The sequence below is a fragment of the Eucalyptus grandis genome, chromosome 10 (assembly GCF_016545825.1).
Source record: "Eucalyptus grandis isolate ANBG69807.140 chromosome 10, ASM1654582v1, whole genome shotgun sequence".
NCBI classification, from domain to species: domain Eukaryota; kingdom Viridiplantae; phylum Streptophyta; class Magnoliopsida; order Myrtales; family Myrtaceae; genus Eucalyptus; species Eucalyptus grandis.
Window position 1 is genome coordinate 12,146,751 of NC_052621.1, and position 21,013 is coordinate 12,167,763.

A 21,013-nucleotide genomic window follows, 5' to 3' on the forward strand; every position below is an offset into this window, starting at 1 on the left:
TTATAAGCCACAACCTAAAACTCTCTCTCGCTTGGGCCGTCATAGATATAATTTACCCGTGTAGGCACCGGATGAGCCATGCTCCCAAATGGACAATAATCTCTAGCTTAATCCTGTGCGAACACATGTTCAGGCGTCAATCTTTTCATCTTGCGCTTACAAAGTGTTGGGAAAAAAGCACTTTAAATTAGATTTTTTGTCCCACGTTATTAGAGAAGCTCTCTCTCATTCCCTTGATTAATGAGTTCACTTTACTAATTTGATAATAATGAAGACAAAAGTGTTAGGTTTGCACACATGAATTTGGATTTAACCAAGTATGAAGTAGGATTTGCGCACCTTCCGACATGCGAAATTCGGTGCAAGGTCTCGGAACAAAATCCTAAGGGCCGAAGTACGAACGAATACCAGCAGGTGAAGCTAGATATTCAAGCCCGTCCAATCGAAGGAGCTCATTTCCTGGCAATAAAGAATCTGCAAGAACTTTCCTTGGGCAGAACCTAATCTACAAATAGAAAATGAAAAGGAGGGGGCATACCATGTTTGATATTAACTTTCGAGTTTGATTGGGAGAGTGGATTTAGGTTTTCTTTCCTGATCGGTAGGGTATTTGATCTTAGGTTATCTTAAGTTGTCTACGCCAACCCTTCCTTTACCTCTAGACGTCAAAGATCCGGCTCTTCTAGAAATAACTCAAGTCTCGGACAGGTATAAAGGAAAAACCCGACGCGGACCATGGGATATTTACTAGCAAGAACTTTTAGTTTCTATGACACAAAGTTAGGGTTTACTGGTGCCCCAGGGTGGCGGGCATTCGTGTGAGTCCTTTTTTTTTTTTTTTTTTTTTTTGGGGTAAGAAATGAGGGCGAAACTCTAAAGTTACAACATTGCTCTCTCAATATATGTTGAGGTGATTTAAGACTTTACTATTTATTTTACCCAGCTTTGCTTGGCACCTTATGCAATAAAACTGTTATTAAAGGAGCCATCACCTTGCAATTGAGAGGTCGAGCTCGACTAGACCTGCATGATTAGTGCTTGAAACTTGATCACTTGTACTTGATTAGGTATTGACTTTCCCACTTTGTTCAATTCAATTAGCAAATCGGGATATTCGAGTTCAACTCAACTGAACATGTATCAACTTATACAAAGCGTGCCTAGATAAATTTAAATCTTTTATTCTTTACTTAATCTAAATTGTGTATCCGCATGTTTTGACTTTTTTCTTTTTTCTTTTTTTTTTTTTCTTTTTTTTAATCATTAACACTCTTAAACTTTTACAATCTGCAAATGTTGATACGTGAATCTACTTGTATAGTTTTCATAATCCAATTTTTGAAATTTGGATAATGTCTCAAATCTTCACGTGAAAGCTAAAAAGTGTTCTTTACTTCAATTTTATTCTAAACAACAAGCCACTCGAGGTTGAGCTCGAGTACGATAAGCTTAAAAACTATGAAATTTAGGGATTTCTATGTCTATTATTTGTAAAAAAAAAAAAAAAAATTTGATTAGACTCGTGAGCTCGTTGAGTCGAGTAATAACGAGCATGAGGTTAACTCCAACTCTGGGTTTTCTCGAGTAGTTTGACTCGGTTTCACTCCCATGCAAATAGGAGGAATCTAGAACAAAATTAGAGGCAGCCAACCGAGAGAGATATTAAAAAATGAAGTTTACGTTAATTGGGTAAGCTGGGTAGGAACCATCTCCAGTATTTCTCCTTTCATTTGTTCTGGTATAACAAACCCTTTCGGTCGAATGCGAATCGCTGGCAATTCGTAGAGAGAGACCATCTCCATTACTTCTCCTATAATTTGTTCTGGCGTGACAATCCCTTTCGGTTGAATGTGAATCCACTGGCAATTCGTCCAGACTTCCCTTTCTTCATAGACTTTTCAAATCGCTTTACAATCCGTTCTTACGTTACTGCGGCATACCGTAAACCCTATGATCATTCTGGAATTAAGATAAAGATTTGGCTATCCATAATTGACTTTTCTATCCCTAACATTATACGGTGTGTACAAAAGACAACTAAAGGATGAGGGCCTATCAACTTAGAAACCCTTCAAAGCTGAAGAACTGTTGATTTTTGTCTTGACCAATTAGTTCTTGAGCATAATCTGGAGTCAAAGGTAAACGCAAGAAATAACCAAGATGTAGACAGTATTATACATTCACGGTGAGTGACACCATGTATCGTTATACGCCCGACACGACAAAGTTACATGCGCTTGTTTTCATCTGTCTGCTGTTGTCGTCCGACTTCTAGAATGGAGACGTGATACCAACGACGAGCATGAAGCACCCAAAGACTTTAGAGATGGGTCCGTAAAGGAGTTCGGCAGTGGAGTCAAAGAGATTGGTCTGTGAGAGGGTAAATTCGTGAAGTGCAAGGTCCTATGGAAAATCTTATTATTGTGGACAGCACATGACGGTAGCACCTCTTCAGCAAGAGCTTATAATTTTTTTTTTTTTTTTTTTGGACAAGCAAGAGCTTATAATTTTAAGGGGATTTGTTTATAGTAAGAATTTGCATTGGGGGGGTTTCTTTTCATTTTATTAATGAGTGCCTTTGGACTTTTCTAAGCAGCCAAATGAATTTCAATCTTTTCAAGGGTAAATTCCGTATCGCGATTTGTATAATCAATATTCCCAGAACTGTTCGCTTGCAACATGATGGCCCTCGGTTCTTGGAAGTATTGAGTGATATCCCCATCAAGAGAAGACCTCGAGCCACTTGGCACATTGACCGCGAGACATTATCGTTCGTACCGGAAGCATTAGCCCCTAGTACGTGTAATCCGTCGGATCGTGCGGCTCGCGAGAGATGCGCTTCGGTCCGTCTGCTTCGGGTGGACGTGATGATACGCATCGCTGATGTTGACCACTTCACGCCACGACCCGTCCGTCCTCCTGTTGCGCCACTTTCACCAGTCTAAAAGTCTCGTGCTGACCCAAGGTACCCGCGAGGTTGACTTTGAATTGAAAATGGGGGAACCACGAGGCCCGCGAACCCACCATTAGGATTGAACGAGCGAAGAATTTCTTTTTCTTCTGACCGTTCTTCGCCCGAAATCTGGGTCTGGCGAAGCCTGGAAATACTGCTCGGTGTGCGTATTATACCTGCCGTGTTGGGTAAGATCTACACAGGGTTGAGACGCCCCCGTTGGCCTCATTGGCCGTGGGCATCCCAACCCTCACTAGTGGCCAGCCCAATGGAGGAAAATAAAAAAGAAAAAAGAAGGAACGAAAAGGAAAGAAAAAGATAAAAATTATAAAAAATTATAAAAGTCATTCAAGTCATGCTAATCATACCATATAGGATGGCCGACGTTTATGTCATCAATTGCTTGTCAAAATTAACCGAAATAACTATATTGGTCAATTTCAAAATATTCAGGACTAAATAGTGAAATTTAAAAATTTAAAATTAATTGACATTTCAAACAAGATTTTTTTCTTTTTTGGGTAATTATCCCTCCTGATGGTTAAGAATTATCGTAGACTAGGATTTTTTTATAGTGTGAACTGTACTCGACTATTACGATGTATTTTGACTACATTGAGAGGTGATCGAGATGATGGTGACGTACTTGACTACATTGTGAGGTCTAGGCATTTGTGCCAGACGACAATGAGTGGTGGTTGGACAAGGCGAGAAAGAGAGATAGAGAGAGATGACTACTTTGAGTGGTGATCAAGATGATGGCGACATATGTGACTACATTGTGAGGTCAAAGCGGACCAAAATGAGATCTACAACAAGACGGCAAATCAATAGAGAGAGAGAGAGAGAGAGTTATGTGAGTCGACAGGAGGACCAAAATGAGATCTACAAGGGACAAGATCTTCTGGGCATTGAGTGTTATGTGAGTCGACAAGTAAGAATATCGCACAAGACAGCAAATCAATCTACATTCAAGCAGGCACATTTGCTTTGATGTTGAGGGTGAGTATTGGACTCTTTGGACTCTTTGGAAGGACCACGGAGACATGTCGATGTTCGAATGTTAGGAAACTCGTCTAGTGTCATTACATGTTGTAGTTACATTTACCTTTATAGGCACAGATGAGTTCTCAAATGAGCCACGCTGCTAAATGGACAATATAATCTTGGGTTTTGCTAGTAAAGTAGTTTTTGAACTACTATGAAAATAATAGTTTGTTGTAAGCAACAAAACCTTAAAAGAGTGCACCCCACAACAATTTGTAATTATCTGTTATTTAGTCTTTTGTAGTTCAAAATAAACTGTCTTTTTCAAAGGCTGTGTTTGGCGATCGGGATAAAATTTAAGATAAGATAAAATTTATTCTATTATGCATTTAGTGCCTATCTAAGATGGGATAAAGTTAGATGTGAGAGAAATATAGGTCGATAAAATTATCCTATAAGAAATGTGGGATAAAATTGGATAGGATTTCTAATATTTATAATAGAAAAGTCATTATTCTCGAATAACAAACTTATGAATTAACAAAAATGATATTGTATTTCAATATAAATAATATTTGAGCTTTAATATAAGAAATTCAAAATATCAAAAAATAAAATTTATTTTTTTAATTTAATCTTAGTTTTATTTATATATTACCTTTAATTCTATCTTATAATATAAATTCAATATATAAATATAGATATAAAATTATTTATGTATATTTATTACATATTATAGGCATTTTTGCATTTTAGATATATTTATACAGTTTGCTATTTAATAAAATTTTATTAGAGAATGTTGGAGGGGGAAAATAAATAAAAAAAGAAAATAATTAAAAAAACATGGGAAAAATAAAATAACATAAAAAAATCAAAGTAAATTAGGCAATAGTTTCACAAGAATTTTTTACCATATGCATTTGTGAATTTTTAGGTTTATTTACACTGATATGTAATTTATATCAAATAATATATATGATATAACGTGAATATATTCGACTTTATTACTGTAATTTACTAAACAATAGATAGGATATAGCAAAATTCATGAATTTCATATCTTATTTTATCTAATTCTGTGCTGTTTAGAAATCCGAACGACAAAACGTAACCATAGTAGAATAAAGATTGTTACCTAATTATTTCTCCATAATCTATAGCTTAACCCTTTACGAACAAATGTTCGGGCATCAACCTTTTCATCACGCTTTTACAGAGTGTTGGAAAGGAGCACTTCAATTTTTATTTTTTTTTGTCCCACACCGTTTGAATCCTCTCTTGAGGGCTTGATTAATGGATTCACTTTACTAACTCGATAACAATAAGAAAAAAAAGTGTTGGATAGGTAAAAGGAAAAACCCAATGGAGACCATGGGATATTACAAGTAAGAACTTTCGATTCCTATGACAAAAAGTTGGGGTTTAGCTGGTGCCCTAGGGTGGTGGGCACTCTCATGAGTCTCAAATCATCTACATTTACATCCCAAAACAAATATACATAGCTGCCCAGATGCCGCAAACTAAGACCTTACTATTCATTTTAGGGGAAATAACATATATAATTTCTAAATTTTAACCCAATATGTAATATGATTTTGAACTTCAACCTAATGTACGGTGTTATCCTCTAACTCTTAAATTATTTGATGAGGTCCCTAGATTTTTGGTATGCGTTCAATTTAGTCCCTATACTATATGAAAATGTTTAATGTTATCCTAAACTTGAATTAATGAAAAGACAACATTAAATAATTTCATATAGTTTAGGAATTAAATTGAACATATATAAAAAAAAAGTATGGGTCAAATTGAACAAATTAAAAATTTAGGGATTACATTGGACATTAAATTAAAGTTTAAGGACCATTTATATCATTATCCATTCATTTTACCTATCTTTGCTTCACACCTTATGCAATAAAAGTCTTATTAAAGGAGCCAACCACTTTGAGTTCAAGAGCTTGAGCTCGACTAGACCTGCATGGTTAGAGCTTGAAACTTGATTGCTTCAACTCGATTAGATATTTACTTTCCTACTCTCCTCAATTCAATTGAAAAACTGAGATATTCGAGTTCAACTTGACTCAACTCGACATCGATGAACATGTATGAGGCATGCCTAGACAAACTTCATCTTTTTATTTTTTGCTTAATCTAAATCACGTGCACACATTTTTTTACTTTTTTATTTAGTAAAACTCTTACACTTTTACAATCAATAAACATTGATATGTAGTTTTTTTTTTTCGCGTTGATGCATAAATTTAAATGTATAGTTTTGATAATCCAATTTTTGAAATTTGGATAATATTTCGAATTTTCACGGGAAACCCCCAAAGTGTTCTTTACTTAAATTTAATTATAAACAGACAAGCGATTCAAGGTTGAGCTCGAATACAACAAGCTCAAAAACTATAAATTTTTGGAATTTCTATGTCTATTATTTACATATTAGATTTTTTTGTAAAATAATAAAAAATTCAATTAGACTCGTGAGCTTATCGAGTGTAGAGAGAGAGAGAGAGAGAGAGAGAGAGAGAGAGTAATGTTTTGCACTAATGTATTTTTAAAAAATGAAGTTTACATTTATTGGGTAAGCTCGGTAGGGACCATCTCCATTACTTATCCTTTAATTTGTTCCGGTATAACTATCCCTTTCGGTTGAATGTGAATCACTTGTAATTCGTCAAACTTCCCTTTCTTTATAAAATTTTCAAATCGCTTTAGAAGCCCTTCTTACATTACTGCGGTATACCCCTAAAAATTGGCAATTTTCGAAAATCCAAGTTGCCACTTAGGAAGACAATTCATCATGATCATTCTAGAATTAAGATGAAGGTTGGCTCTCCATAGTTGACTGTACCATCCCTAACATTATACGATATGTACAAAAAGACAACTGAACGATGAGGGCCTATCAACTTTGAAACCCTTCAGAGCTGAAGAACTGCTACTTTTGTCCTGACCAATTAGTTCTCGAGTATAACCTGGAGTCGAAGGTAAACGCAAGAGACAACCGAGATGTAGACAACATTGTGCATTGATGATGATACCATGTATTGTATACGCCCGACATGACAAAGTTACGTACGTATGTTTTGATCTCTACTGTTCTCGTCACTTCTGGAATGGAGCTCGATGTTATAGCAGCAGATGGAGACGTAATATTAACGACGAGTATGAAGCACCCAAAGACTTTAGAGATGGGTCTGTGAAGGAGTTCAGCAGTGAAGTCAAAGAGATTGGCCCGTGACTCGTGAGAGAGTAAATTTATGTGAAGTGCAAGACGGTTGGATGCAGAATCCTATTCTTGTGGACAGCACATGATGATAGCACCACTTGCACAAGAGCATATAATTTAAAGGGGATCTGTTTTTAATGAGAATTTGCACTTGGGGGATTTTCTTCATTTTATTAATGAGTGCCTTTTGGACTTTTTTAAGCATCCAAATGAATTTCATGTATGGAGATTTGTATAATCGATTTTTCTAGAAGTGTTTGATAAATATTTCTAATATGCACAATGACATTACTTTTTTTTTTTTGATATCACATTATTGTCTCACTTTTGATGTAACAACTCAACATGTTCTACAAAGACCAATCCCTCAATAAAAAGTACTCAAGCATATTCATAATTATCATATAAGATGACAAATAAATTGGAATTTGCGTTTTATTTATGAGTTACTCAGCATGGCTTCTCCAATTCGATGTGGAATTTTTAGGTGTTATATACCTTTACTTACAAAATTAACATCCTCGTCAACCTACATCGATGCATGATATTTCCCTAGATTTGGCCCATTTATGTTCTCTCTGCCTTCCTAGGAGTTTGCTAGAAGTTGCACCTTATTGAAGTCCTCTGACCCCTCTGAGCTCTCGTTGAATTAGCTTTAGTCCTAATCTGTACATGAATCACACCCCTCTTTGGGGAGGTCCTGTTTTGATACAATTTGTAACAATTTATTTCGTTTCAAGTCAGTTAAACCCCTCAAAAGTAAATATAAAAGTAACGACACGAGGTGGTTGTCATTTGAAAGTAGGTGTTTACTCATGAATACTCTCAAGATGGTATCTCCCACCCGATCCGATGTTAGACTTTTGAATGTTGCATTAGAAGCTAACAAATAAACATGAATTCCGTGGAAGAGGTAGCTATCCGCACTTTCGTTTTCAGCGCGTTGGGTTCTGAACTCGAAAATCTATGGCCGTGAGTTTTAGCCTCGTTGATTCTTTGGGCTTTATGCTCAGTTGAATTTGTCCATTCCATAAAGAAAGGGCCTCTTGGCAGTACTGCTTCCTCATCTCCAGGGACGACCGCTTAGACCACTCCTTTTGACGAAGTTCTTTGACTTTTTAGGATTATGAGCAAGTTAGAATTCTTTCCTAAATAAATCTCTCATAATATGTCGATAGTGCTAAGTTTTCAATGGATGAATAGTGTGACCAAAACAGGGACAGAGCTAATTGTAAAGTTCAATCAATCCATCAATGCTAAAGTTGTGTCTACCCTATCAGCACATGTCTCGTGGCCTTTCTATCAATGCTGGACAATTCATGAGACGCATTCCGCCACAGGATTGTCCATGTTGACTTTATGGGCAATGTACATTCTACTCCTGCTCCTCACACTTTTGAAATTGGATTTACCTAATTGCACACTGCACATTGTTGCCCAAAAGTCCTTTCTTGCTGTAATTGTCCATGTTGACTTTAGGGGCAACCAGAAGAGTATTAAGTTAAAGTGAGTAAAATCAAGTGTCTTCAAGAGCTTATGATATGTGCTTCATCTTTATCTAAAGTTCAAGTTTATTATAATTAAATACAATCACGCAATGTGTGTAATTTGTACGACAATCATGCTGAAAAGAATAGACACAGCGTTCTAAAAGAAAGTATAGTATATACACTGCTAGGGTAAAAAATGTTATCCATTACGGCCTTATCTCACTCTTAATTTGATGTTTAGTAAGAGAGTGGGAAATAAAAACTCTCAAGTCAAGACAGATAAGGCCGGTTGTGTGAAATTTACAGTGAAAGGTGTATGCTCCAATTTTTCCATTTTTTACTACTACAAAACTGGCGAACAAATTTGTCTATTTCAATCTATCACTTCTTCGACCAAAAATAAAAATAAAAAATCTATCACTTCGAAGAGAGGCCTTTTCGACCAAAAAAAAGAAGAAGAAGAGAGGCCTTCAAAATATCATTCTTTCAAATATTAAAACAGAAGGAAAGAAATGTAATGTTTTTTTTTTTTTTTTTTAAAAAAAAGGTCACAGGAACTACAAAAATGTGAAAAGATGCGATAGGTCCAAATATATTAATTCGAAGAATGAACTGTTCATCAACATTAATATGTCATTTTGAAAGAGAAGTGTCTTATATGTAATAATAAAGCAAATAACAATAATTGATGGGTGAGTTTTTGTCTCAAATCAGAGAAAGAAGAATAATGCGAGGGTAGTTGTTGATCTTCTTTGTTTACGTTTCATTTGTTTCTCATTTCGCCCGTTGGCTATATCAACAAGTTCGTCTTCTCTTAATGCGCAAACTACGAAAAGAACATTTAAGCATGAGTAGTTTATCCTAGGTGCATGATTTCCATCGTTGCCCACTGCATTTGATTACAATCCATTTGAGGTTGTATTTAAAACATTGTTACTGACACGCCTTGCTCAATTATCTACTTTTCTGTTCTTTACTTTTTACTGTGATTTCCATTACTGTGCTGCACATTCCTCCACATGTTACTAATGAATTTTCACGTAAGAATAATTTGATCGAAAGTGAAGTTGATCTAACCAGAAAAAAAAATCGAAAGTAGAGTCGCCTAGTTTAAAGTAAAGGCAAATGTAGGAGGACACCGATGTCATCTACTCTTGGAAAACAAGAAATCTTGAGGGAGATCAACTTCATAAAAGATCGAGTTTAAGAACACCAAAGCGTAGATGACCATGTTCGACCGTGAAGGGCAAGGCGATGGAAGTGTAAATGACCACGGACGCGGCCTGAATGAAGAAAGGAAAATGAGCACACAAGGTTCAAGGACATGCGAGATGTATGTGACTCAATGCCCTAGAGAGCCGAATGTTCTGCGCCCACCGCTGTGTCCCATCACATGAAGAGTTCCAAAGAAGGATATGCAGAACCAGCTAGAGAGGACATGTCCAAGCAATCTTGAGGGTTTGCGGCCGCCAAGGTCTAACCTAAATGAGCCAGAATTATGAGTACGTAGTAGCCGAAACAAGGTTAGCATCTGCCTAACCTAAACCCTAATTCTCCTTCTTCCCATCGACTCTCTCCTACAATTTCCCAACTAAAAAAAACTGAAAGTTCGGCTCTCTAGGAAGTAGATTAACCAACCCAGAAAATACCTATAACCTACGAGTTCGGCTCTGCAGGAAATAGCTCAACGTACAGTAACTTTTCCTCGTGTTGGTATTCTCTGTAGACCATGCCGGCCAGCTAATTTTCATTTCCTAGCCGCCGATTACAGGAGAATTTCTTCTTTACATTTATGCTTATTGCACTGGATTGATTTTCGCCGTTGGCTTTGTGGGTTTCACAGGGGTCTCTTGTATAGATCTGATAAAATCGATGGTTATGGACCTAGGTTCAGACGAGAATTTCACCAATTATTGGATTAGAAATCAAGTGTCATTGTTTCCAAAACGTGTCTTATTCTTCTACACTTAGTTATCACGTGATTTAAAATATCAAATCTCACAAAATCAGTAGTTTACATGGGTCTCTCGGCACAAAATTAATAGTCATGGTGAATCCTATACAGTAGATTCAAGTTCAGGCAACAATTGTCCCGATTACAAGATGAGAAACCAAATTTCACTGTCTCAAGAGTGCGTTTATTTTCATACATTGAAGTTATTACGTGATCTCAATAATTTTTCGGACTGGTAATTCGGTTTGACGTACAAGAGAAATTTTAATGTAAATTGAGTAGCGGCAATGAACTAAATAAGCTTTTGCCTTACAAATTGCTGAGATGTTTTAATTAAGCTTTTGCCTTCTGTTTTTTTTTTTTTAACACTATGAACAACCTAGCTTTTAATTTTTATTTTTTTGTTGTTGGGAGAGTCCTCGAATAAACCACTAAACATGCCACATTAAGGCGCTCCTTTATGTGTCGCCACATTTTTATGTTCTTGCCAAATGCAAATAGATCTTACCATCCTTACAAACTGCCTTCACCAAACAGTCCGATTAAGCTTACTGAAATTCCTCATATCGAATGCACTGATCTAGCGCTATTTTCATCGCCAATCCTTTTCTAAAGCTTCGTGATTAGGTGGCCCGTCCGCTATACTTATCGAGAGAATATTAAATAGATTTAATCTATGAGCTATGTAATTGATTGAACTAATCAGATCCGGAAATTACACGAGAATTGGTGTCTTTTTAGTGGGACCGAATGAGGGTTCGACGGATTATTTACAGACGAACTATAGTGCCGATTGTTCTCTGGTGAAGTTCTCGTTCATTAATTACTTCTAGCCAAAATGCCTACCTAATTCTCACCCTTATGCTTGCAAGAAAATTGCGCCACTGCCAGTCTCTCTCTCTCTCTCGATCTCGATCTCGATTACATGGCGAACCTCCCAGATCATCTTCTCTGGACACTCCTCTTCGTCCTACTCCTCTTGCTCTCCCGGACGTCTTCGTCTCGGACGTCTTCGTCCACCTCCACGCTCTTCGACGTCCTAGACTTCGGCGCTGACCCTACTGGGGCGGCCGACTCCACCCAGGCCTTCCGTGACGCGTGGACGTCGGCATGCGGCCGTGGCGACTTCTTTGCAACCGTCGCAGTGCGGAGCGGAAGATACCTCCTCAGGCCGGTGCGGTTCAGAGGCCCTTGCAAGAGCAGGCACGTGAGCGTGATGCTGGGAGGAGCGACGCTGGTGGCTCCTCCGGACTACAGAGTCCTTGGCGGCAGCTCGAGCTGGTTGAACTTTGATGGGGTCTCGAACACGTCCGTTCACGGCGGAGTTCTCGATGCCAAAGGACCGTCTCTATGGGCATGTAAGGATTCCGGCCGCGACTGTCCCGACGGAGCCACGGTAATGTACTTTTCCTCTCTGCACCTTCAGATATTGGTTCGATTCTAAAGTCGGGTTGGTTTTTCCTTTCGCAATTCGGGCCAGAACTTATTATTTTGTCCAGCCGCCAATGAAAAGTTCATTTCTTGCTAGGATAGGTTGGTAATAGCACCTGTCTAATTTATCAAAAGACAATGTAGCGTAATTTATATTGCTCCTATAGTATACATCCCAACCACATTTTGCATTTGAATTTGGAAACTCATTTTTCTATTGGTCGGTTTCCTCACTTGACATGATCCCGTGTCGCCCTTATTAATAACTATCGATCCGTTAGTTTGTGGAAATCGTGAAAACACTCTATTTAGAAAGTAATTCGACATCTTTATAGGAAGTTTTGAAGGACAAAATAAAGGGGAGAAGCTACCCCATCATACTCAGCTTTTCTTAGGCCCTCCACTTGATTAGACAACGATGCATACGAGAGCAACCGTAGTTAATGACCTACCATGAAGGCTGCCACCATCATCTTGTTGCTACAAAACTTCGACTGCTGTATATCCTCCACTCTCTCCTCTCTCTACCATCTTCCCTCCGAAACAGATTTGTCTCGTTGCTCAGCCTATTGTATATCTTCCATTTCTAGATCTTCCCCCTCTAAAACAGATCTCTCTCTCTCTCTCTCTCTCTAGCATTGCCACCTTAGAGATTCGGACGGCTTGATGCCTCCACATCTTGGTTGCAAGATCTCCTTCAAAATTTGGAGATCTCTCGCGTGTGGGCGCATAGGTAAAGAAAGACTCTGAGCATCGTCACGAGCGTGGTCCAAGGTTGTCGCCGGCGGTGGTGGCTTTAAGTAGTTTTTTTTCCAATCAGCGGTGGCGGTGGTGTAGGTGGAGAGCTGTGATGTCATACCAACCCGGTCCATTCCGTATATGACATGCTCCTAGAGGGACACTTTGAGTAACCACGCAAAACAGTTATCATTTGGAAATGAATCTTACGTGAATAAGATCACAATACCTTACCCATCCAATATAAGATTTAAAAAATGATACTTCTCCTATTCAATATATGACCGATCTATCCCTACCCCCTTTGTCATCTTGAAAGCCCACAAAAAGTCACAGCTCTTTCGAACTCTCTCACTCCGGCGATAAATTCACATTGTCGCCGTATCGGGTACGAGCTTAGTTCACTCACGAATCATATATGAACTAAAGATGATCCTAATTAGATACCATTTATAATGACTCAATTCATTCCATGTGGGCTAATCCAAAAAAATATTTTAGTTAGTGATAATTCAAATGGGTGTTACTTATGAATTACGGAATGAGTTCGCATCCATTGCGATATGCAACTTGGGGGTTAGAGATGTACCGTGGTGCTTAGATTGGAAGAGGAGAAGTGGAGAAGGTTTTTATTCCGATACACGTATCATTTGGAGACCTGACACCTTAGCATGACTCTAATTGAAGTCCACATAAAATCAGGTGGTCCCAAGTAGTGGGAAATGCAATTGTCCTTAGAACGTGCAGAGAGAGAGAAGGGTTTTTTTTTTTTTTTTAAATAAATATTGCATGCACCTGATACATGTGAGCTCATTTCATCTCAATCATTAGATCATATTATTTTCATGTAAGGTCCATATTCACCACAAAAAAAAAATTGAAATTGACGACATATCATCCCATTAACTTCTAATATTGAGATGTAATCTCTTCACTTTCCGTTTTTTTTTTTTTTTTCTGACTGCTAAGAAGTGATTTCTTCACTTGTTTTTTTCTCTTTCTTTCATCTTCTTTTAGCGCTAGTACCATGCGTGCTCAATTCACCGCCCGCCATTGTTAGTTTCACCAACTCCGACACCATTGCCATCCCCATCACCGGACCTATTCCTTTGTGTGCGTATGTGTTGGCACGCATATGTGTCCATATTACGGGGTCTCCACTATTGATAAGGCGGTCAAAATTCCTTCACTTATAAAAGAACTTTCTTTTAGGGGTTCTTTCCAAAACGCGTGAACGCAAGTTAAGAACATCTTCTTGATCAGCTTCGCAACCGGCCGTCTTTGAAGAGATTGACAATAAGTCTGGGTTTGTTTGGAGAGATCATCACAAATGATTAAAGTGGGTCGATCGTGAAAACATAAAATATTGACCGACTTACATTCTCGATGCTTGAAACTCGAACACAATTGAGCACCACATTTCTTGCTAAAGCTTGAATTGAATAGAAAACTAGGATATTCGAACTCGACTCGATTTGGTTACAATCAACTTATGATCGAGCTCCAGCTCGAGCTCAAGTTCGAGCTTACTACACTTGAGTATCTTTTCTTGACGCTAGTGAGTACACGAGTAGCTCTAGCATTTTAGCTCGAATGAGTTGATCTCGAGCAATCATCAAGTACCTTCAATCAAGCCGTATAGTGAGCGGTGGAATGGCCCCGCTCGCAAGCAGATAATTAGATATATTACAAGAAATGAAACGTTTAATAAGGATTCGCCTAAGCATCTTTGAGTACTTTCAGATTTTAACTTACTTCCCTCATCAATGGCAGAGGAATAAGATGGTTTTCCTGTGCAGTACCTGTAAATAAAATATGGTGGCTGCATTTGGATATTATCTTGAGCACACAGTCTTTAAATTAAACTTGTTTTCACTGGCTGTTCTGATATGCAGACACTGAGCTTCACCAACTCTAACAACATCAGGATAAAAGACCTGACGTCCATGGACAGCCAGATGTTCCACATCTCCATAAACAGGTGCCGAAACGTTCGCGTTCAAGGGGTGAGAGTGAAGGCCGACGGCAACAGCCCCAACACGGATGGAATCCACGTCCAGCTCTCGACCAACGTCTTGATTCTTCACTCAGACATCGCCACTGGGGATGATTGCATCTCAATTGGCCCGGGTACTCAGAACCTGAGGATCCAACGAATTCGGTGCGGCCCTGGTCACGGCATCAGGTACGACTTGCAGGAGTCCCTTGGTGCATGGATCGAATCTATCTGGTTTTCTAAGTCAAGGGAATCATGATCCTGTCTCGATATATCGATTCTTCGTTGTAAGCGTGCATGTTGTTGATATGAGTAAGCTATATAGGAATCGTGAAGTTCAGAAGATTGTGGAATCATATAATAGGAAAATAGCCAAAAGAGAGTCATATGTTCAAATTTTCATATTTAGTGATTGGATGTGTAATCTCTGGCGAAAAGGATTGCAAAATTTACACAGGAGATGGTCAGTGCATCATCTGTTTCATATTTTCCATCTATAATTTTACTGTACTTTGCAGCATAGGAAGTCTGGCAAGAAGCGAGAAGGAACCTGGAGTACAAAACATCATAGTGAGAAATACCACTTTTCAAGGTACTCAAAACGGATTAAGGATCAAATCCTGGGCGAGGCCTAGCAATGGATTTGTACGAGGAGTCCATTTCATCGATGCCCGGATGATCAATGCCCAAAATCCCATCATCATCGACCAGAATTACTGTCCATATGGCAGCCGAACTTGTCCTAACCAGGTGATTCATCTCATCAAGTGCACAATCTTTTCCTCTTGGCAAGTTTTATGTCCTGATGCATCTCATGACCTGAGAATGACAATGGCGACGAATAGGAATCCAGTGTGAAGATAAGCGACGTTCTGTACAGAGATATCCAAGGGACGTCCGCTTCCCCCATCGCCGTAAGGTTCGACTGCAGCACCAAGAACCCGTGCACTGGGATACGGATGAGGAATGTGTACTTGACTTGCCTTGATGATGAAGTGACTCGGTCGTCTTGCACGAACGCGAACGGGGAGGCATTAGGTACAGTTCGACCGAGAAGCTGCCTCTTTGAGAATTCGTAGATCTTTGCTCAGCCGGTATGGGAATTCATAGTTTAGAGCTCACTGCAAACACAGTTTTATTACTTTTACGTTCACTTTATAGTTTTGGAATCAAAATGATCAAACCTAAACAGCCATTGAGAAAAACAACATCGCATTGATAATCCCATGTTGAAAGATTTTCCTTCTATAAAATGCAAGCAGGACAACCTTATATGTCAATCTCATGTGATCATTATTCTCACTATTTGACACGGTCGGAGTATGCACTCGCCTATCGAGAAAAAGCACCAACGATCAGCATCTGCTTCTTCACTTGCACAGCAAAATATCGGCAATCCGGGTAATGTTCTCCTCAGTGAAGCCATACTTGTTGAATGTGTCCAAATAGTGCCCGCTTGCACCAAACTCATCCACCCCAACCACCACGCCCTCTCGTCCCACGTACTCCCTCCACCCGACTGGCGACCCGGCCTCCACGCTCACGCGCTTGACCACATTCGAGGGCAACACCCGCTCCTTGTACTCCCTCGGTTGCCCGTCGAAGAGGCGCCAGCACACGAGTGACACCACCCTGACCCTCCTCCCTGCCTCCCTCAACCTCCTTGCACTCCCCTCGCAGAGGCAAAGCTCCGATCCCGTGCCAATCAATATTATCTCGGGCATCTGCTCCCCTGAGTTGTCGCTGATCGTGTAACCGCCCTGTTTGACTGCGTCCATCGACGTCCCTGTGAGATTTGAAGCTATTTTCTGCCGAGACAATGCGATGAGGCTAGGAGCAGCCCGGTTCGCCACTGCGATCTTGTAGGCCCCAGCAGTTTCGTTCCCGTCGGCCGGTCTGAAGACTAGGAGGTGTGGGATAGCCCGGAGTCCTGCGAGCTGCTCCACTGGTTGGTGAGTAGGACCATCCTCCCCTAGTCCGATTGAATCGTGGGTCATGATGTAGATCACTCCAGCGTGGCTCAGAGCAGCAAGCCGGATAGTATTCTTCATGTAGTCTGAGAATATAAGGAATGTGGCCGCGAATGGGATGAGTCCGCTTCCATGCAAAGCGATGCCATTTGAGATGCCCCCCATTGCATGCTCTCGTACACCATAGCGGATGTTACAACCCCATGGAGAGCTCGGCAGGAAGTCGTCATAATTGTGGAGGTAAGCTTTGTTGGAGGTTGCAAGGTCCGCACTCCCACCAATCAACCCAGGAAGAACCTTAGCAAGCTGGTTTAAGCACTTCTCAGAATGTCCACGGGTGGCGTCCACTGGATCAGACTGTGACCACCTCTGTTTAGACAGTTCAGTGATCATGTTTTAGTGTTATAGTCACTAAAGCCCAGCATACTAAATAAGGAAGTTCACTAAAGTGTGGTTAATCCTCGAAAGAATTACTTCTTTTAAAAGGGTCTACTAGAGAGAAAACCACTTAATCAAAGATGAATCAGTGTTCATCCCTCCATACAATGCTCATAAGAAAAACTTTTTTCCCTAAACTGCCGTAGTGTTGAAAGGTAAGGCCAAACAGTAAAACAACCAAAGAGGCAGGTAAGGCCAAGTAGTGGCTCAATTACCGGCAACGAGTTTTCCCAACCGGGAAGCAAACCCCCACTAAGAAGAATCTGAAATTCTATGGCCTCTTGAGGATATTTGATCTGGTACGAGTAAAGGTTGGTGTGCCATTCTTTTTCCAGTCTCTCCCCAATATCTGCTTGCTTCTGCATCTCCCTGCATCAAATGTCATTTGACAAATGAGTACTTTATGTGTGTTAGGCTTAGATATATCCACGGTCCCAGCCTTTTCCTGGAAAAGTGTAATGCTAGAAAAATAGCTTTAAATTAAATTGAAAATTAAAGAAACCTGTATACAATAGGGATGACATGGAAAGGTTCTCTATCAGTCCATTTTACTTTTTGTCTCATGTTGTTTACATCATCTTCGCTGAAGGTCCCATGATGAGCCTTTGATGTCCCTTCTTTCCCAGAAAGTTTCCCTATCAGGGTTTTCACCTGGGGTAAGCAGACAATGATGAAGGTTCAATATTCAGTGAGATCAACAAAATGGTTTTACATTTGCTAATATAGGGATAAGCGACAGATGACAGGGTTCTAATTTCTAAGGCATGACTATTACTAACCCTGATGAAAGTGGGCTTCTCTGTCTCGCTGAAAGCAGAGAAAAGTGCATCCTTCAATGTTCTCATATCGGCATCTATGTCGTCAACTGAGATTGTATGCCAACCAAGAGCCTTGAACCGAGCAGATATATCTTCGGAAAAAGCCAGCGTAGTGGGTCCATCAATAGTGTTATGATTATCATCATAAATCAGGGTAAGCTTGTTGAGCTTCCAGTGAGCAGCCAAGGATGCAGCTTCATGGGCTATTCCTTCCATTGCACATCCATCCCCCATTATACAATACCTATATTTCAACATTAAAGTTACCAACAATAATAATAACTACAAGTTTCTCATAAGCTGTCTCAGAGAACCAGTTCATTCAACTTACGTTCGGTGATCAACAATGACAGCATCAGCTTTGTTAAATCTAGCAGCTAGGTGAGCTTCAGCCAAGGCAAGACCTACTGCATTTGCTACACCTTGTCCGAGTGGCCCTGTGATCACAGTTCACAACCATGCGAATAAACAAATGAACAAAAACTTGAGGAAAGAACTCAGCTAAACGAAGCTTGCCAGAGACATAGACCATTTAAGCAAAGACTTTTACAGTACATAATGGACCAAAGACCCTCATTGTTTCCTCTATTTACTATCCTTCCTGTCTAAGAGGACAAATGCGCTCACAGATGTCCAAAGAAAAGAAAAGCCATAAAGCAATGATTTGTAGGACAGATAACAAGTGCTTGAACTTCGGAAATTAAGTCAATTCTGCTATTTTGAGTCTATAATGAAATCAATATGCGTCAGTCCTGCCCCCCCCTTTTTTTTTTTTTGAGTAAGTATCATATGGACAATTGCGCCCAAAAAGGTCCAAAGACAAGAAAAGGCCAGAAGCAAAGATTTGCAGGACAGATGACAATTTTTTAAACTTCAACAGTTGTCGATTCTGCTATCTTGAGTATATTATAAAATAAATATGCCTCATACCTGCTGATTTTTCCAAGTATCATATGTTTCCCTCTCTCAAGTCTCACATGGTAATAGAACTTCAACTCCAGTTATTTTCTTATTTCGAGTTGCACAAGAGAAAATTGATGACAGAACATACCAGTAGTGACTTCAATGCCACTGGTGACCACATTCTCTGGATGTCCAGGAGTCCTACTGCCAAGCTGGCATAAACGCTTTAGGTCTTCTATCTGGAGACGAAATGTTCCCAAATCAAGCGGATAAAATGTCCGCAGCTAGCCCCCCAGGCTAAGACTCCAAACACCCTAATCTAGACTTAGGTAAAGTTCCATATGCTAGAACAGGGTAAGAAGAGAGCAATGCGAGTCCAATCTTTCAAAGGACTAGTCGACAAAAAGTTCCCACCGAAAAAGTTCGACATATCAATGGTAACAGAAACTATACGGAAGAAACATTTTCATTTAGCTCAAAGAAAGCTTCACAAGGACTTGGCATCTTAAGAGATTGGTAAGAAAAAACTTCTTGCACAAGAGCTACGACTCTGTTCATTAGCGAAAATGGGCAGATCATTAATAGTTTGTCACATAGCAAACAAACAACACCATAATCGTCCAACAGCAAACCTAAAAGTTAAGCTTAAAAGGCCCGACTCACGGTCATCGTCAGAACAAGTGCCAACAACTTAATGAATAACCAGCAAGCAATAACTAAATTCAGCTTTACGCACGATCCGTTCTCGAGAATTAGAGCAAACATATGACATCCTCTGAACTGAGCAAAAGAAAAGTTCACATACCTGAACAGACTCAAACCCGGCGAGATGGAGACAAACGTACTGAAGCAAGCAACCATGCCCGGCACTCAACACAAACCTGTCCCTGTTGAACCACTTTGGATTCTTGGGATTGTACTTCATCACATGCCGGTACAACAAGAACAAAACCCCGGCCATCCCGAGCGCCATCCCGGGGTGTCCGGCCTTGGCATTCTGGACCGAATCCACGATCAGCATCCTCACATTGTCCACGCATCGCTTGTCGACCAAGTTCTGGAACGACTCATCCTCCAATTCCTCCAGTTTGTCCCAATTCAGATTGGGAATCTCTCTCTGGTAAGCCTTCTTGAGCTCCTCTTTCCATGAGAGCTTGTCGTCTCTGGACAGAGAAGAGCGTTGAGCAGCTGGTTTACAATCTTGGGTCTTGAGCGAGCTGCAAGCGATGGATTTAGCAGATAACTTGCTCCTTCTGTAGGAACAAAAAGATGGGTATTGGTTATGGAGGAGCGACGAGATCGCCATGGACGAAAGCTGGTTCCCTTATCTCGGATCGTAGCTAAAGCAGAGGAAGTAACCGACAGACGTTGGGTTGGAATAACCATGGAAGTGCAGATGAAGGTTGGAAAGATCAGGGCGCTTACGTAAGCCGCCATTCATGGAAGATCGACCGACTCCCGAGAGATCCAGGTGGCCGCCGGAGAACGAAGAAAACCTTCGCCAGTACGTGGCGGGCATGCAGGACAGAGGAAAAACAGGGGAGGGGAGGCTCTGTTATCTTCGCTTATTCATGAGTAATTCGTTCAAACCCGTTTCTTGATTCGCTCCATCTGGTTAGTTTGATCCTTCAGCATCATCAGAGCTCACAAAATCCTGAGGTTCGATGAAATTAATAATGGTCAATAGCACGAAAAGCACATACGTAATTACCTTAAATTAATTTTTTTGACCGACAAAAACTCCAAATCAATATACTTATGATAAAGAATTTAGTGGTGATATGCAAATAAAATAAAGCTTGTATATTTGATTGTGTTAGAAGTTATTATTGGTCATTTTTTGGGATTTTCTTAATTATTAATCTATAAATTTGTTTGACAACATGAAAAAAGAACTAGATTTTCAAGAAAGTTCTCCATTCTGGAAAGCTAATACATACAGTACTATAATTTAAAATGAAACAATGATGCCTTTTAATACGAACAATAACACCCACTTAATTCTTCTTTCGAAAAAATAAGGAGGATGATATTATTAAGGGTTAATACCCTGAAAAACCCTAAACTGGTACACATGTGACAAATTTACCT

General features: G+C 39.7%; 3 protein-coding genes across 3 annotated transcripts; 1 reads left to right on the forward strand and 2 right to left on the reverse strand.

Moving 5' to 3' along the window:
* The first annotated feature begins 11,448 nt into the window (after positions 1 to 11,448).
* On the forward strand, positions 11,449 to 15,922 carry LOC104421782 (polygalacturonase). The gene is made up of 4 exons (XM_010033871.3): positions 11,449 to 12,024; positions 14,693 to 14,982; positions 15,312 to 15,543; positions 15,639 to 15,922. Exons 1-4 carry the CDS (start codon positions 11,554 to 11,556, stop codon positions 15,870 to 15,872), a joined length of 1,227 nt encoding a protein of 408 aa, XP_010032173.1. The 5' UTR covers positions 11,449 to 11,553; the 3' UTR covers positions 15,873 to 15,922.
* Positions 15,923 to 15,988: 66 nt separating this feature from the next.
* On the reverse strand, positions 15,989 to 19,591 carry LOC104421781 (transketolase-1, chloroplastic). The gene is made up of 7 exons (XM_039302813.1): positions 19,586 to 19,591; positions 19,071 to 19,161; positions 18,351 to 18,456; positions 17,981 to 18,263; positions 17,704 to 17,852; positions 17,417 to 17,570; positions 15,989 to 17,132 (listed from the first exon to the last, which is right to left on the reverse strand). The coding sequence occupies exons 1-7, from the start codon at positions 19,589 to 19,591 to the stop codon at positions 16,164 to 16,166; spliced, it is 1,758 nt and encodes a 585-aa protein (XP_039158747.1). The 3' UTR covers positions 15,989 to 16,163.
* Positions 19,592 to 19,613: 22 nt separating this feature from the next.
* Positions 19,614 to 20,558, reverse strand: LOC120288707. Its single transcript, XM_039302814.1, has one exon. The coding sequence runs from the start codon at positions 20,226 to 20,228 to the stop codon at positions 19,614 to 19,616; it is 615 nt and encodes a 204-aa protein (XP_039158748.1). The 5' UTR covers positions 20,229 to 20,558.
* Between the last annotated feature and the right edge of the window lie 455 nt (positions 20,559 to 21,013).

Bases quoted from the DNA above. Each gene is read 5' to 3' on its own strand.
- LOC104421782 (XM_010033871.3), top strand. From the start codon at position 11,554: ATGGCGAACCTCCCAGATCATCTTCTCTGGACACTCCTCTTCGTCCTA. The intron at 14,983-15,311 runs GTACGACTTGCA...TGTACTTTGCAG, and splicing joins GGCCCTGGTCACGGCATCAG to CATAGGAAGTCTGGCAAGAA. The intron at 15,544-15,638 runs GTGATTCATCTC...GGCGACGAATAG, and splicing joins GCCGAACTTGTCCTAACCAG to GAATCCAGTGTGAAGATAAG.
- LOC104421781 (XM_039302813.1), bottom strand. The intron at 17,571-17,703 runs GTTTCTTTAATT...CATTTGATGCAG, and splicing joins GTCATCCCTATTGTATACAG to GGAGATGCAGAAGCAAGCAG. The intron at 17,133-17,416 runs GTAATTGAGCCA...CTGTCTAAACAG, and splicing joins GTTGGGAAAACTCGTTGCCG to AGGTGGTCACAGTCTGATCC.
- LOC120288707 (XM_039302814.1), bottom strand. From the start codon at position 20,228: ATGGCGATCTCGTCGCTCCTCCATAACCAATACCCATCTTTTTGTTCC.